The sequence below is a fragment of the Myxocyprinus asiaticus genome, chromosome 16 (assembly GCF_019703515.2).
Source record: "Myxocyprinus asiaticus isolate MX2 ecotype Aquarium Trade chromosome 16, UBuf_Myxa_2, whole genome shotgun sequence".
NCBI lineage: Eukaryota > Metazoa > Chordata > Actinopteri > Cypriniformes > Catostomidae > Myxocyprinus > Myxocyprinus asiaticus.
This window is the reverse complement of record NC_059359.1, coordinates 42,652,385-42,670,505: the sequence shown is the minus strand read 5'-3', so window position 1 is coordinate 42,670,505 and position 18,121 is coordinate 42,652,385. Positions and strand designations below refer to the sequence as shown.

Sequence of the window (18,121 nt, the reverse complement as noted above, 5' to 3'; positions counted from 1 at the left end):
AACACTATGTCAAGCATCTTATCTGCCTAAAGCTCTTTTTTTTTCATTATCTGCAAATAAGGGATTTCACTCATAAAAGATTTCCAAGCATCCCTTCAGTACCCCCTGAAACCCACATTGATATTATTGTTTGTAACCTTATGCTTGTACTTGGAGGTAGACTCTCCAAGATTTATAACTACATTAACTCTTTGAAAACACCCTATATGGAATAGATGGGAACAAATGTAAAAATGTGGTGGTTACGGGGGTAGGAAAGGGGCGGGATGGGAAACACGCTCACAACAGAGATAGCTGATCATCACATTATGAGTGGAGATAAAAAAAAATAAATAAATAAATAAAAAAGGGATGGGGATGGGGATGTTTTGTTCAAACTTTTGAGAATTAAGTGAAAACAGAGCAGAGCAGACATTACTATCAAAACCAGCACTGCTTTGAGACTTTACATTGATTCATAGATACTTATTCTTACAAGGAGTGTTTCGTGTTTAATACAAGTCTGTTGACAGCATTTGTGGCATGTTGATTACCACAGAAGATCATTTTGATCTTTTTTCTAAAGAAAAAAATAATGTTCAGTACGGCACATATAATGAAAGTAAATGGGTCCAATACACAAAAGATTAAATACACACGGTTTTTCAAAAGTATAGTCACAATACTTAAACATATTATGTGATAACATGACTCTAGTGTGACAAAATCACTTACTAACCATGACAATGTAACGCCGATAAACCATGTAGGCATAAATCCCAGAAACATTCGCACATTGTAAAGAATAAAAAAGAGAGCTGACATGATATTGAGTTTTCCTTTTTCATTATTGTCTTCTGTTTTTTTAACAAGTCGTGGTGTTATCCAGTTTATGATCAGACACATGGAGAAAACATGATGGAATCTGCGCTCAGTGTAAACAACAAGCTTCTCCTCATAAACAGCTACTTAATATCTGCAGCCAAGAAACACTTGTGTCGGTCCGCTTATGGACTGTGGTCCATTTTGACGAGTGATTTTGATCTTATCTGGTCCATTATCAGACACACGGACAATAAGCTATAAAATCCTATAGCTTCCTCTAAACCTTCCTATACCTTCCTCTAACAGCCTGCGGTCAAGCCAGCCGCCCCTCATAAACAGCGGGTTTGGAGCGCATGTAGCAGAACTACAGCCAAGAAATGCTTGCGCTAGTCAGTTTATGGACTGTGGTCCATTCTGACGAGTGATTTAGATCTCATCACGGTGTTTAGTGTAAAAGTCCGCTCTCATGTCTGTTTTGCAAGTGCTGTTGAAGTCTTGCACCTGTCCTGAACAGCTGTTATGTCCATAAGTTTGAATTCTCTGCTGTGGCTGTAATGCCAGCTCATGCATGAGGCAGCACTGTGATTGGATGGAAGTGTTCCTCTCATGAATAATATGGAAAGACTCTCGGGATCTACTGATGTGCATGTGTTTTCCTTAACTGATAAGCTTCTATTTGTAGAGGCAGTCATATTGATTAGACAAAGCTTTCATCGTTCCCTTAACTTCAGCTGGCTTATCTTATCTGTCATTTTATGGACAGCTGTAGACTGAATGTCGTTCATGTAAGATAACAGCCCTCATGTCAGAGTCCATGAATCTCTCAGATGTATTGTGGTGAAACTCACAATGGCATGTGTTTGGAAGATTATTCTCCTCAACATTTTCATTGTCTCTGGTAGAAGCAAGTTTTTGACAGGTATGTCTTCAAATTCTTTGAAAAGCTGGCATGTTTAACTGCAAAATGCTTTAGATTTAACTCTGATTTAACTTAAACTTCTTAAGAGTGCCAACTAACCAGAAATGTATTTGCTTTGCATACTTCTGGATTCGCTGTGAATGATTCCTTTCTTATCAAGAGTCTTACATTTTGGCATAACTCAAACAATACATTTAAGTTGTGTTAATGAATTTTGTTAAAAATAAAAATGAAGTTTATTGAAGAGTATGACAGAATAATCTTTATATATTCATTATACATTCATTATAGCATAAGACCATGTATTGTTTTGAACTAGAAAGAGCCATGAAAGTAAAGCTGATGTGAATGCAGAGTGAATTCAAAAGTCAAATATAAATAAGTTAGTTATGCAACAACTGCTAGTCTGCAATAAACAAGACTAGAAATTCAGCGGTTGGGTAATATTTTTTATGAATGGAAAATGGTGGAATGAAAAATAAATAAATAAAAAGAAATACATTGTGTTTTTTTAGTATTATTACTTAAATTATTACTATTAAATATCCAATAACTGATTTTTTTTATATATTTTTTTATTTTTTTATTATTTTTTTAAATTATTACCATTATTCTTATCGTTAATGCTAATATAACTGCTAATTGATTTAGTCTTTATTTTGTTTTTTCCAAAGGTCAGTTTTGGCATATCACAGACCTCCATTGGGATCCTTCATATGGTGTAGGGAGTGACAACTCGGCATCGATTTGCGCCTCAAGTGGAAACCGTCCAACCCCAAACGCAGGCAAATTTGGAGATTATCTTTGTGACTCATCATGGACTCTCATAAACTCATCAGTTCATGCCATGAGAGATATTCTACCTGATCCAGACTTCATTGTTTGGACCGGGTATGTGGCATCTTAACATATTCATAACACTAACTGAACAACTCAATCAGAACACTTATCTTCTAATTTAGCTTAAACATTAACATAATTAAATTCTTATTTATTGCATAATGAACATAATAGGTTCTCTTTCTAACATCTGTTCGGTATCTCACTATGGGAAATTGCCTTGAGCGTCTTTGATCCTGGAAGCACCAATGACACCATGTCTTGTCAGTTGACAGACCAATCACAGCAGTGATAAGGGAGCCCCACTTCTCGTTCTCTTCCCTGTGAAGATTATTGTAAGCCATCCTCACAGGACTCGCAAGAAGTGGTCGCTAAACAGTTCGTCAGATGGGCCGTTCAGGTATGTCCAAGAGCAGGGCTGTTATTTTTGTGGGTATATTTACTGTCAAAGTGAATATACTTTTCTACTGTTCAGAATGAATACATATTGGAGCACTACCTGCTGGAGAGACCTCGTGAAGTAATCCCATAATTTTCTGCTATGTTCATATTGTTTCCCCAGGTATTTCTATTGAGTTTTTAGCAGTTATAAATTCTTCCCTCTCCTGCACGTTGTGGTGGTGTGGCAGATTGGCTGGTTTTGTCCCATTAAGGAAAGATCCGGGGATTAACACAGAATCGAGTGTTCTTGTGCTCAAGTTTTCGGTTATGGCAACTGCGAACTCACGAGCAGCGGAGCCAAGGGAAGGGATCCCTCCCGTCCATGTGCTTGTGGATCTATGATCTTGCCCAAGGGTACTGCCGGCTATGTATCTCCTGTTTAAGGGTCAGAAACGTGCAGGCTGCACTCTGTTTTTATTCCTGTCGCCAGCGGAGAAAGACCATACAACTCAGCTGCAGGAACAGCGCAGGTTGGGCAATATAATGGACGAATTCCCCCCGATCTGCCTCCCCTCTTTGACTTTGCTCCTTTGGCGGGGGACAGGGAAGAGGACGAGGATGATTACGATGATGATCGCCTTCCAGAGGATGATGGCAAGGAAGATAAGGATGATGCTATTCTCCCTGTTCATCCCTGGCCAAGCAGCACAATGGACGAGTTCCCCTCTGCTGTCCAGGGAGAGCTGAACCTTATTAAAATGTGCAGATGGGCGGCATCCAAGCTCTCCATTGACTGGCCATAACAGCAGGTAGGTCAGGGTACAGAGATAGATCTGTATGATGGTAAGTGGCTGCCACTGCTGTGATTGGTCTGTCAACTGACAAGATGTGGTGTTATTGGTGCTTCCAGGATCGAAGACGTCCAAGGCGATTTCCCATAGTGAGATACCTCACTCCTGTTATTAGAGAACCTGGGTTACGTGAGTAACCTAAAGTTTTCAACTACACTACCAGTCAAATGTTTGGACACACTTGACTGAATTTATATTTATGATCTTAAAAACCTTTTGTTTGAAAAGCTTATACTCTTGCTTGAAAATAGTTTTGTAGACAAACATAAATTGTGCCTAGATATGATTAATATGTAGGTGAGTTGGACCATTAAAAACTTTGGACTAGCAGTGTTGGCATTAGGGCCAGTACTAGGGTTACCCTTGGTCATTTTGCAGACCGACTGGGAGGGGGAGCAGCAGAAGGAAAAACTAGGGGGACAATGCCTCCCCTTGCCTCGCCATAGACCCAGCCATGGTTGGTAACTTGATGAAGTACCAGTATGACTTTATTAAGGTCTTGCTTAAGAATGGTCTGAACCCTTTTTCACAGAGATGATACGCCTCACGTGCCAGATGATCATTTGGGAGAAACACCCGTCCTGAATATAATCGGCAACCTCACCAACTTCATTAAAGCTCTGTTTCCTAGTATGTGTTACCATAAGGGCTACATTAATATTTTAACTGATGTTTCATTGTTTTTTTTTTTGTTTGTTTTTTTTGTTTTTTTCATGAAATTCATTGAAGGTTTGTATTTCTTTAGACACGAAGGTGTATTCTGCACTTGGAAATCATGACTACCATCCAAAGAGTCAAATGCCACCTGAACAAAGCAACATTTATGAGCATACCGCAAACCTGTGGCAGGACTGGCTAGATCCTGCTTCTAAAGAAACCTTTAAAATAGGTATGACAGGTCAAAAACATATTGATGATGAGTTTGGTTGCTCTGTCCGAGAGGTGACTGAGAGCTGTAATTAAATTACATCACATCACATCACATCACATCATATCATATCATGCATTGCTTTTAACAATTACTACATGATAAAAATATTAAGGACAGAAAAGTTCATTAAAACATGATTTTATAAAGTAAATTCATTAAATACTATCCTTCCATTAAAAGATATAGTCCTTTGCATAACTGAATGTTGTTAAGCAAAAAAATTAAATAGAAAATATGCTATGCTATGCAATAAGGCAAACAGCAACCAGGACTGGAACTATCTGTTTTATACAATACAATACAATACAATGCAATACAATACTATACAATATAATATATGCAAAAAGAACGGATTTGAGCATTATATTGTTTTTGGATAAAGAAACCACGCCTTCATAACTTGTATGGTTAATTTCCTTGTGTTTTCCTTTGCAGCTGGATATTACACAGAGAAGTTGCTGAATCAAACTGGCTTCAGAGTTGTGGTCCTAAATACTAATCTCTATTATGATCAGAACAAACTCACAGAAAACATCAAAGACCCTGCAGACCAGTTCAGCTGGGCGGATAAAGTGCTTTGCGATGCAGCAAAGAATAATGAAAAGGTTCCCTTACTTACATATGTCACAAGGAAGCGAAACATTCAGTTTTGTCGATGTATTGTGTCATTATTGCTCTTTAAGATTATGTTGTTCTTTCTTATCAAGGTTTACCTCATTGGTCATGTCCCTCCTGGTTTCTTTGAGAAGAAGCGACAAAAGCCCTGGTTCAGACAAGAGTTCAATAAGCGCTATATAGACCTTATAAAGAAGCACCATGATGTTATATTGGGCCAGTTCTTCGGTCATCACCACACTGACAGCTTCCGCATGTTCTACAGTTCAAATGGTACTTTCAATTTAAATTCAAATACAGGGGTAAACTACTGCAATTTCCTTTCTGTTACATATGTTGCCTCTTTTTGAGGGGTCGCAACTACGATGTGATCTTTGGTGTGGTACTTGTATATTTGAAGGTGTCAATGCCCTCACTAGAGACCCGGACATGCTGGGTAACCATTATAAATTAACATAATGCATAATGCTTTCTGAGTACATTATCTCGCAAAGTTTTACGAGATGACTCTAACAAATTGCTTAAAAAATAGAAGCCATTAATACCTACAACAACCTTCACAGGATCTCCAATAAGTGCAATGTTCCTGACTCCAGGAGTTACACCCTGGAAAACAACACTGCCTGGTGTCGTGGATGGTTCAAATAATCCTGGCATTAGGGTCTTTGAGTATGACACCAAAACACTTTTGGTCAAGGTAAGACACATCCAGACACAAAGATTTTTTTGGAGGAAAATCATATTTACAGTGTCCCAAAAAGCGACTGGACATTTATGTGTTTGCTTGTTATCTAATGCTATGACTCAATCGTTTTAAAGTGTGCTTTAAAGGGATAGTTCACCTAAAAATGAAAATTCTCTCATCATTTCCTCACCTGCGTGCCATACAAGATGTGTGACTTAACCTCTTCTGCTGAACACAAATGAAGATTTTTAGAAAAACATCTCACCTCTGTAGGTCCATACAATGCAAGTGAATGGTGACCAGAACTTTGAAGGTCCAAAAGTCACATAAGCGCAACATAAAAGTAATCCAGATGACTCCAGTGGTTTAATACATGTTTTCAGAAACAATATTATAGGTGTGGGTGAGAAAAAGATCAATATTTAAGTCCTTTTGTAGTATAAATCTCCACTGTCTCTTTCACATTCTTCTTCTTTTGTCTTTGTCGATTCGCATTTTTAGTGCATATTGCCACCTACTGGGCAGGGAGGATAATTTATAGTAAAAAAGGACCCAAATATTGATCTGTTTTCAGATATACTTTCCCTTTAAGTGTCCAAATACTTTTTGGGGCCACAAAAATATATTGCAAACTTATTATTTTTCTTTTGTGCTTTGTGATTTCTCTATGAACATTTTAAAGGATGTGGTAACCTACTACTTGAACTTGACTTATGCAAACATCGCACGTGCGCGTTGGGAGAAGGAGTACCGGCTGACAGAGGCGTATCATGTGCCCGACGCCTCTCCTGCCTCCATGCATCGTGTGATGGAGCAAATATCCAAAGAGAAATGTTACCTACAGAAGTACTATGAATTCAATTCTGTCAGTTACGACCTCACAGACTGCAACGCTGACTGCCGTATTGATCATGTGTGCTCAGTTCGGGAAGTTGACTTTGATGACTATGAGAGCTGCGTGCTGAAGGAGGGAGTGTCATCTACTGGCCCGGTGCTGTTTACTCTGTTTCTAACATTGATGCCAAGTCTTTTGTGGATGAACTAATCACATCATAATGCTGTTTATTGCTCAGATAACAATGATAAATAGTATAGTGGGCTCCAAAAATCTTAAGTCCACAAGTGAAAATTCAAATTTAATAGAATTTTCATTATAAATTATCAGTATAAAAATTTGAGTGAAAAGATTGAAAAAAGTGTGTGCATGCTTTAATGGAAGCAAGGAAATCTGACCATCTTTACAGATGTAAGCATGGTAATTATCATAAATTTGCTTTGATAAGTGACCTAAATATAGTGCAGAATCTTAAATATTTTACATTCATTGTAGGTCATAAAGTTTCTTTTGAATTTTTCAAAATCCTATTTTTATGTTTAAATCAGATTTTGAATCTCAGATTTTCAGTGTGGACTCAGACCTTTGGTCCCTACTGTGTAGTGTGACAAGATATTGTCACCTGATCAATCTAGACTCATTTTTAATAGAATTGTTTATTTGAGTTGGAGTTTGAATCATATAATTGAACTGTTCTCATCAGTATTTAAAGCTGAAGTATGTAACTTTGTCTGTGTTATGATACTCTTCTATCCCAGCTCAATATGCAGAGACATCTATAAGTAAGCCTTTCATATGTTAATTGGTAACACTTTACAATAAGTTTTCATTTGTTAACATTAGTTAATGCATTAAGTATCATGAACAAACAATTATCAATATATTGTTTACAGCATTTATTAATCTTTGTTAATGTTAGTTAATAAAAATACAATTGTTCATTGTTAGAGAAAAGAGAATATTTCCTGTATACCTCCCTTGGAGCCAAATTTGTATGTGAAGCACTTTCCAAATGAATTTGAATTGAGTTGAAAATGTTTCTTTTCAGATTTATACATTAGCATTTCTCTAATTGTGGGTAGAAAAAGATAGTTAACCGTCAACTTAAAGGGATAGTTCACCCAAAAAGGAAAATTCTCTCATCATTTAGACTACTCACTTCCAGTACCGGCCCTTCCATATGCTGTACGCATATTATGCACTCTGCGTAGGGAACAAATTCCCTAGGGGGGCACCAGAAACTCCACCGGCTGCCCTTCCTCGCACGTTATACGTTATTCATGGACCCCATAGCAGTCGTGGAACACAGACGATCACCTTGCACCACACAGCTCGCATGCATACATTTTTTATTTAGCATTATTTACGTTTTTTTACACCTTGATCATGATATGATGCACTGAGCACTGCTGCAATTTATTATTAAAAACAAAACTTTCACCTTCAGAATGTTTATCTTTAGCACCAAGAAATCTAATGTCAAATTACAATGACATATTTTTACTGGCGATACACCTATTTTGTGCCCAGATTTTCAAAAACTTTTACCAGTTGATCAGCTCACCAATAACAATAGAGCGAGCAGCAGTAGGAACACTCACTGGGATCAACAACCCATCCACATGGCAACCTTCAGCATTAAAATCCCTGTTACGGGGCATTACATTTGAAAACTGTAAACTGCTTTCATTTGCTATTTAATACATTTTGTAACATTGAAATAAATGGCCAATCTGTAATTTGTCTGTACATGTCTGGTTATCAGTGTGTGTGGTCACTGTAAAAGTAGATTCACCTCTGAGCTGTTGAACTAATAATCCTAATGGTGCTTACAAATATTAAGTAGCAATAAATGTCAACGCATTCAAAGTCAATGCCGAAATACCTCTGTTTTGGTGAAGGCAGCAAAACCTAAGCTGATAAAATTTATTGGACTTTGACGATGGAAACACATTCATTGTCTGTGTGTTTGGGGTTGCTGTATTATCATCATTCAGAGTTTAAGAACTCAAGAAAACACAAGACTTGAGACATGTGGATAAGATCACATGACAAAAACTTGTTTGGTGGAAACATATGGCTTCATGGCATTTTCCAGGGCGTTTTGGAAGTCTTGAAGGTTCACTTCAGTGCAAGCTGGAGCTGATAGTTTCCCAGCACGAATAAGGATGCAGAGCTCATCCAGCATGTTTCGTAAAGCATCTTCATCTATAGAAAGAAGCCAAAGATGCCATTAGTAATTTAGATTTAACCTTTTTGATTCTTATACAACATGACTAAATAAAAACTTGAATGAACAGAGCACACATTAGATTTATACCTATTTTGGAACACTTACCATGTCTGTTGTCCCTCTTCCACTGGGTCACCCAGAAGCCTCTTATTTTCACATCTTTAAAGATAAGCGCACTCTAAAGAAGACATGATCACAATTATTTTACGACATGATAAAAAAATAAAAAATGATCTAGACTCAAAAATGCAGAGTCTACATTGAAAATCGGGTAAAAATGGGAAATTAGCAGAATGCTTCTGAGAAAGTTAACACCACTATATAAAGTCATGTATCAAGGTTCATCCAATAGATGAAAGAGAACAAGGAGTCTGCTTGAAGAGTCAAACTCACCACAGGAACAGTGACTGGTTGTTTGGCCATTCCTCCATACGTCACCATACTACCTCCACTTCTGAGGAAGACATATTTTGTTATTATTTACAACCTAACCACAAAGGGCACATAGTGATCGTCAAGGGACCCGTATGATTAGGAAAAGAGCATTTAACAATAGTCATTTTGATCGCTCTGTTTACGTGCGAACAACCACTTACTGTAAATTTCGTAACAGCTCAGTAGCGCTCTTTCCTCCCACTCCATTCAGTGCCAGTTTAGGCCGAGGACACAACTGTTAACAGCAAACAGTAGATATCATGATATTATGTTAAACAGAGAGTCATTTTAATGCAACAGTATGTCCATTTTTCTTATTTAAATATGGTTGAGCTAGGAAGGGCATCTGGCGTAAAACCTGTGTCAAGTCAAATATGCGGATCACAGATGGTTCGCTGTGGCGACCCCTAACAGGAGCAGATGAAAGAAGATATATAGTTGAAGCTATTAGTGACAGGCCAAACTAATCAATTCATTGGCCAATATTTGGCTGCATTGAGATAAACAGAATGAGCCAATAAACATGCTTGTGTGGACAACAAGTGACAGAGGTGTGCTGGCTCAAAAAGCTACTATTAGCTTAATTCAAAAGAGCAAAACAGTCTGTTCCGAAAGTAAAAAGCTCCTTTATTTTCTCCATAGGGGAACTGATATTAACAATAACTTATAAACCTCTAAAAGAGAGACCTACCGTGAGCTCTGAGGTTGTTAATCGATGGTATATACTTCTGTTGAAGCATGATTTTTAAAAAAATCATGTTTAATAGTGGAATTCCTGGTGAAAAACTACTCTACCCATAATCCTCAAGAGAGATCCAACAATCAAACAATCACAGACAACAAAGCACGGCAAAGGGGCTTTTCAGCAATCGCACCCATGATGCACTGTGAATGACGCAATAGAGTCAGTTTCCCTACACTCTCAAACTACTTATATATATCTCAATATTTAGCAATAAACTAAAAATGTATTAATTTGTTACTTAACCCTTGTGCGACCTTCGGGACATTTTTGTCTTTTTCATTTTTGTTTTCTCTATCATTTTGGCTGTGTTAATGCCAGTGGCATAAATTCTGCCAAATAGTTTTTTTGGGGGGGAATTTTGATATTTCAACCTCAGTTCCTATAATACATCTATAATACACTGTGTACACAAAATAGTTACACTCAGGACCTTAAGGACAAAAATGTCCCCATTGAAACCTATTAAAACTGCAATAATTGATCCTATTAAAGGGTTAAAATCCTGGAAATTAATGAATATTTGGTAGTTATGATCAGGACTGATATTGGTTAAAAAAATTAATTCATTGAAAGTGGAAAATAATATTAATATATAATATTATTATGGCAGTTTTTTGACACAGACATTTTTGACCTCTAAGGACCTCTGAGTAACTTTTTATTTTGATGCACAAGGGTTATCTTTATAATCAACACTTTTAAATCAGTAGTTTTACATTTTTCCAATGTTTTTAATTCAATTACGTCATTTGCAGTGCTTCTTGGGATTGTTGTTCATTCCCTCATGATAGACATTAAGTACACAGCTTGTATCTTTATCTTTTTGTCTAATTTTCAATACTTCTTTGTTTCAAATCAAAGTTTGTAATGTTGTGATTCACCTCGGAGCTGGTTGGTTTGGCTCATGGCTTACAACTCTTTTATGAAGGATTTTATGAAGTCCTTATGTTAAAAATGAATGGTAAACTTGCTTCCAGAACCAAGACAGCCGAAAAAGTGGACTGGCACTGATGCGCTCTATTGAAAAGGCACTTTTTCACTTTTTATCTGTAAATATTTTGGAAAATAAGTGTTAATTTAATTTCAGCTATTTAACGTAGCTCTCACTTACTCTTAAGGGCTTTTCACACTTGAAATCGTTAACCCATTCTAAATCCTGGGTAAACAGAATCCCGGGTTATCCTGTTTCATACTGTATATTCGTAAACTCCGGGTTAACGTTCTTATTTGCATATTTGCAGTGTCAGTAACAATGGTTGGACGAATACAGCTCACGAGTGACACGCAGCCTGTCAGTGGAGCTGCACTTCTGTGGAAATATCGCCAAGCAAATCTGCTCTGTTTGTCTTTCATCTTCTGAAATATGCCACGAAACAAACACAAAAGGAAACCTGTCTCTTCATCACGCCAGTTATCGCGTTTGCCATCACTGTTCAACACTTTACTGGTTTCCCTCAGACGAGAATAAAAACAGCACTTGAAAATTTCAGCGACTGTACAAAGCACATGAACATTAAATGAGGGAAGTAGTGAGGCTTTATTTGAATGGGCTACAACAGCAGAAGACCAGTCAGGCACTTTATTAAGACAATAGTGCAACTCATAATAAAGTGCTAAGTGAGTGTATATTGGCCATGCTGGTCTCTAGTAGCGATGGGAGGAACAAAGCTTTCTAAATTAATTGAACCAATTGCTTTGCAAATGATTCACTGATTCGAAACGCTTGAAACACTGCATGCTGAGGATATCTGCTGGTCACAGTCATGTAAATGCAATGAGAAGACTCGAGTCAAAAGCAGCTACAATGACTCAATGCATTGGAAATTATTTCCTGCCCTGTATTTGTCATATATTTTTCATGGTAATCTACAATATCCTGAAAATAAAGAGATCTGAATCTTTGCAGAATATGTAGCGCAGACCTTCATATATAAGTTGATAAATAATAACATAAATCATAGTTATGATTACTGTTTTTAAATTATTTTAAATACTAAACAATACTTATTTTTTTTCTTTTTATTTTTTCATTCTAAAATAACATTTTGTTTTGTAAAATCAAATTTAAATATTCAGGCTTATACAGACAATAAACATTTGTAAACTAAACATTATAGTGATCATTTTTTCTCAATCAGTATGGGACTCGAACTCAAATTGTTGGTCAAATGTGTTAACCAGTAGACTATGCAGCATTTGATCAGCACAAAATTGGGTTTACATCATAGAAAGAGAGTGTGCAGGTGTAATAATGTATGATAGTTTAAATTCCAGAATCTCTTTTTGTAAAACAAACAGATCTCTTTAAACATCACAAAATATCTATTTCTCTCTCTCAAATGTCTTTTTCATGAACAAAACATTTTGAATTTTTCTGGTGGGAACACACCTCAAGATGATCGACAGGAAATGTAAAACAACTAAATTCAAATCAGCAGCTCTTGTTTGAATCGGTCTTATTTAATGGACCTAAGTTATTGCTAAACTGACTTAAGATCAGTTAGTCTGCATTTAACACTGATCCCACAGTTTAACCCTGAATTAACGCCCCCAGCGTCTAACCGCGAAACATTTCTTAATGTTTCGAAACAGTATGATGTACAAAGTTGAAATCACGTTAGATGCGTTTGATATGTGCTCCGAAGCATTGATTCGAAACAATGATTCAAAGCTTCATGCAGTAGTGTTTCAAAAGTGCTCATCACTAGTCTCTTGATACTGTATGTTGTCAACAGCCACTGAAAAACCCATTTCAGTCATCTCTTTAGAAAGTAAACTGACCTTAAAGAGCGCCTTCATTTCCGGACGTCTTAGTGATTCTTCTGTAATGACATGTGTGGCACCCAGTGCTCTCAATCTGTCAGAGAGCTGTTGCAACTCAGGCCTGAAAATGTCAAACACGCTAGTATTCCTCCTAACTTTTTAAGCCCTTGTTTCAGTGTTTTGCAGCATTTACAGCATGCTTCCTTTAAGATAATGTTTACCTGTCTCTGATGACATTGATGGTATTAATTCCCTTAGCAGCAGCAATCTGAATAACAGCCTGTCCAACGCCACTGTTAGCTGCATTCTGGATGACTGTGTCTCCTAAAATATGTACACAAAGGCACAATGAGTGGTTTGGATAGTGCTGAGTCAGTGCAGCCTACTTGAGGTAAGAAATGACCTGGTTTGAGCTCCTCAAAGTCTGAGAGCATTCTCAGAGCCGTACAGGGGTTCACTCCCAAAGTGGCTGCAGATAGTAGAGGAATGTCTTTAGGTAATGTCACCAGATCATCAGCTCTCAACACAGCTGCTGTTCTCCATGTACCTGTGCAGATTAATGTACATACTAAAGTACATACTAAAAGCAATTTGATGTTAAATTTGAATGTACCGGCCTTATAAATGTACATAAAATGTTCACCTAGGCCAGCGTCTCTTGGAATCACCCAGTCGCCCACCTTGAGAGTTTTCACCTTGTCGCCCACCTCCATGACCTGACCCACCCCCTCATTGCCACCCACTGCTGGGAGGTCAGGTAGGATGGCATATGTGCCTGTGATAGTTGGTAAACGAGTGTGCAAAATGGTAAAAGTTAAAGACATTTGCACTGAATTCAAGGATCATTGACAAATAAGGTTACCCAAGGTGATGAAAATGAGAAAACTTTTTAAAAATCTAGTATGTTCTTATATTGCAAAGAATTTGAACATCATAGTTGTATTTTATACTGTATTACTGTAATGAGAATCTAATAACACCATAATATGACAATAATTAATGTATAATAATTATTATACCATGGTCTGTTCGAATACTCAATTCTGATTGGCTGGAATGCGTGTATTAAAACCATTAATGTCCACATAGTTCGGCGTGCTGAGTGACTCCAGCCAGGTCTCCTAAGCAACCAAATTGGCCCGGTTGCTAGGGAGGGTAGAGTCACATGGGGTAACCCCCTCGTGGTCACTATAATGTGGTTCGTTATCGGTGGTGTGCGTGGTGAGTTGAGCGCGGATGCCGCGGTGGATGGCGTGAAGCCTCCACACGCACCATGTCTCCGTGGCAACGCATTCAACAAGCCATGTGATAAGATGCGTGGGTTGATGGTCTCAGACGCGGAGGCAACTGAGATTCGTCCTCCGCCACCCGGATTGAGGACTACGCGACCACGAGGACTTAAAAGCGCACTGGGAATTGGGCATTCCAAATTGGGTGAAAAACAGGAAAAATCCACACAAAAAAAAAAAAAAAAAAAATGTCCTCATAGTTCCAGTAAGTTTTAATCACCGTTCTATATTAATGCCACGACTCTGCTGTCCTCCATAATGACACGTTGCGAGAGCTTTACGCCTCTGTTCAAATGACCGCCTGATGCAAATATAGTCTCAGAGCTGGGATTAACCATCACATCATAAAACAACATCATTAAGTCATACAGTGCCGTCTTTAAATCAACTGTGAAGTGCTACAGGAAACACGGAAAAGACAACAGTGTTCATAAGCTCTGTATTACTTAAAACATTCAGCTGTTTTGCACAGATAGGGAGAGAAGGTAACTGGGACCTATTAAATGCATCTTTTGCTGTCCAGCAAGATGAGGCAAGCGGTTTAAATTGTAAGATGAGAGACATCATATTACTGCCTTGCAGCTAGAGGGCAGCCCGCAATCACACATCACTGACTGAAGCCCTGAATGGATGGAGACGGTTTTATAACACGCATCCTTTTTGCGGTTTGGGCAGAACTCTACAGTACATCTAAGAACCTGTAGTTTAAGTTAACCGTTATTGTTATTCTTACATGTCAAAATTTGCACTGTAAAAATCAATGACAGCTGTAACTAATCAATGCTGGCAAGTGATCATGGTATAAGCAGGATAATCCACGGCTAGGTGTGCATAAATTTAAAATAAGTTATTCCAAAGTTCATCAGGATAGTAAAAAAAGCTTAGACATGTCTAATGGTGCAAATCTTTGTATGATTCCTACTATCAAATGTGAAGAAAACATGTGAAAACTCGTTTATTGTTGCAAAAAGGAATAGTTTAGAAGGGAATGTAATGAGGTTCACCATTGGAAATAAAATAAAAAATTATAATAATGAGAATTTGGTTGTAAAATGTGTTTAATTGTTATGAAAATATAAGAAAATAAAAATACAAATAAAAAACATCTGAATGGTCCTCAAGTAGGATTAAAGGTGCACTCAGTAATTTTTCCTCATAAAACAAGTTGAACTCCTAAAGACATGAATTGTAATTTTGCAATATATGTAGGAAATCATGAACACATTAAAATGAAGACTCCAGTCATATCAGTAACCTTATAAAAGCTGTTTTATTCTACATGGAGAGGGTCCACACATGGGGGCTGCCATGTTAAAATCACATGACCAGCTGAATACTACTCGCTTAATCACAGTGAAGTCCTGTTATTTGACACTTTCATTCATTTATTAAAGTAATCATGTCTGACTGTGAATACTACATTTTTACAATGACATCTGAAACTGAAAACTATTGATTTTAAATGATGCTGCATCCTAGCCACTAGGTGTCAGTGTAAGTCCAAGATGACACAAAGACAAAAGTTACTGAGTGCGCCTTTAAAATTATTTGTGCAAGCAATATAATTTTTTCTTTTCTTTTCTTCGTATTTTGGAGTGAAATGTGACGTTTTCATGTTTTGGGAGACAGTAAATGAGGAAATATACAATTGCTCTTGCCTTGAATCATGTTTAAATCAGAGGGGTTGATGGGAGCTGCCAGCATTTTCACCAGGACACATTCAGAACTGACATGAGGCAGGTCAAATGACTTCAACCTGTCAATCATAAATATGTAGTTAACGTTATAAATGTGTGAAAATGTTATTCTATGGATATGACATGCTTACTGAATAACTTGTGATGGGTCCCCATGGTTTCTGTAATAAACTGCGGTGCTGTGTTTGATTGCAGACACAGAGGAGTTGTTTTTTAAGACGACAGGTCCATATCTGACCCGGTCACTACATGACAGTAAGCCCGGGCTCCGGTAAACGTAATGTCCCCTTAATAAAACCCATGCGACTCGCGATAGCTTCATTTTAAAGTGATGATATGTCCAATATCATTGTCTTGCAGTGTTTAAATAAGCACAAGAGCGCAAACGTCTATGTTTACTATTCAGTGGGTGGCCATGTTGGTACCGTAAAGTCTGTGGTAAGCGATCTCCAAGTCGCAAACTACGAATGCTACTACCGCGAAGGTAATTGTAATGAATATTAATGAGGAAATTGTGACGTAGAAAGTCCATTCAGGGAATCTAATTAATATTCATGAGCCAAGCCTTCACCAAAGCGTCATTCGTCATGTGCCGTCCAACGTCACATTACGTATTTAGTATTCACGAGCCGGTCCTGCGCCATAGTTGGATTTGTAAAGTCACCATTAATTTAGCAAAATATGCACACAAATATTTTCCTTGTTCAACAGAGATTAACAGCGACAGAGTTCAGTCCATAGAGGGTTACAGTAAATGTTATATTGCAAATTACTTCATAAAATTCACAATGTAACCACAGCAGCCATTTCAACTCATGCAGTTTAGTTTCAGTCAAAAAATAATAATAATAATAATTCAAAGTTACCATAGTTTTTCAGCCATAATGTCATAGTTAAGCAGTTATTTTTTTCTACTGTAAAATAATAATCCATTAGCATGGGAACTCCTTCAGTTATATCAACCTTCCATCAAATGAACAATGACCTAAAACAGGTATTAATTAAAAGATTGAGGTTTACAAAATTACATACACTGAGTAGGCTAGATACATTATGCCTGTAGTATTGTCTGAGACCAGAAACGTAATAAATTACACTTTTGTTTTAGAGAAACATATCTTTTGAGACTCTTTCTTGAACCTTGCCAAATTGTCTGCTTGTATACTATAGTCTAGTCCAGTCTGTAATAAACACAATGCATGTTTTGTTTTGTTTTTTAAACTAAGGAAGGTGCAATAAAACAGAACCTAAATCTAAACTGGCGTAGAAATTGTTGCCAAAAATATGCACTGTCAAAACTGAGAAAAGAGTTATGACACAACCAGTCCATTTCTTACATTTTAGCATTCCACACAATTTATTAGATGACAAAAAACATTGAAAAATTCAAATAACATTCAAATGGATAACAAGTGATTCCAAAGTTCAAAAGGATAGGCAAAACCAGCTCGGACATGTCTAGATGGTGCAAAAGTTTGTATGATTTCTTATGTTATAAAATGCGGAAACATGAAAGCATAAACTTTAAGGAATGGTTTTGATAACTGCAGTGTTTTCAGTTTTGTAAGAGGCGAGCACAACATTCTAGTTCGGATACACATTCCTGTTTGATCCACAAATCTCAAAAAGAAATTTCATTGCATGAATGTACAAGAGCAGAAAAGCACAGTCATCACATTTTTGGTGACATTTTGTTTCACAAGGCCTTGAACAGGAGGCTTGAAGAACAAAAATACTGTTCTCTCTGAAAGTCTACCGCACAATCCTGAGCGATCTGAAATATTTCCTGAGTTCACAGTCATGATTCAACACTGGTAAAGTAAATGGCTTTTAAAATAAATCAAAAATAAATCTTTAACAGCGTGACACAGCGCAGTCTTAAAGCACAGACAGAGAGAAACCACAATAAAATAAATTGCATCGGGCAAGACATCAACTATAAAACATAAAAAGTACAAAATACATTAATCAACTCAGCAATTATCAACAGAATTGTGGCACTTGAGAAGATGGTTGAGGTATTTGGGAAATAATTCATTGAGGTAGGAGCATAAGCCTCATTTACATTCTGGCAAAGATGCAGAACACATTGCTACAA

The 18,121-nt window shown here is 37.2% G+C and overlaps 2 protein-coding genes across 2 annotated transcripts; one reads left to right on the top strand and one right to left on the bottom strand.

Annotated features, from left to right (window-relative positions):
• Positions 1 to 1,574: 1,574 nt before the first annotated feature.
• smpdl3b (sphingomyelin phosphodiesterase acid like 3B) lies at positions 1,575 to 8,556 on the top strand. Its single transcript, XM_051721578.1, has 8 exons — positions 1,575 to 1,723; positions 2,398 to 2,614; positions 4,328 to 4,425; positions 4,541 to 4,684; positions 5,162 to 5,331; positions 5,434 to 5,614; positions 5,905 to 6,038; positions 6,709 to 8,556. The coding sequence occupies exons 1-8, from the start codon at positions 1,654 to 1,656 to the stop codon at positions 7,069 to 7,071; spliced, it is 1,377 nt and encodes a 458-aa protein (XP_051577538.1). The 5' UTR covers positions 1,575 to 1,653; the 3' UTR covers positions 7,072 to 8,556.
• On the bottom strand, positions 8,194 to 16,449 carry LOC127454407 (enoyl-[acyl-carrier-protein] reductase, mitochondrial-like). The gene is made up of 10 exons (XM_051721594.1): positions 16,155 to 16,449; positions 15,985 to 16,082; positions 13,681 to 13,812; positions 13,441 to 13,584; positions 13,259 to 13,361; positions 13,056 to 13,158; positions 9,691 to 9,764; positions 9,488 to 9,548; positions 9,200 to 9,272; positions 8,194 to 9,069 (listed from the first exon to the last, which is right to left on the bottom strand). The coding sequence occupies exons 1-10, from the start codon at positions 16,343 to 16,345 to the stop codon at positions 8,906 to 8,908; spliced, it is 1,143 nt and encodes a 380-aa protein (XP_051577554.1). The 5' UTR covers positions 16,346 to 16,449; the 3' UTR covers positions 8,194 to 8,905.
• Between the last annotated feature and the right edge of the window lie 1,672 nt (positions 16,450 to 18,121).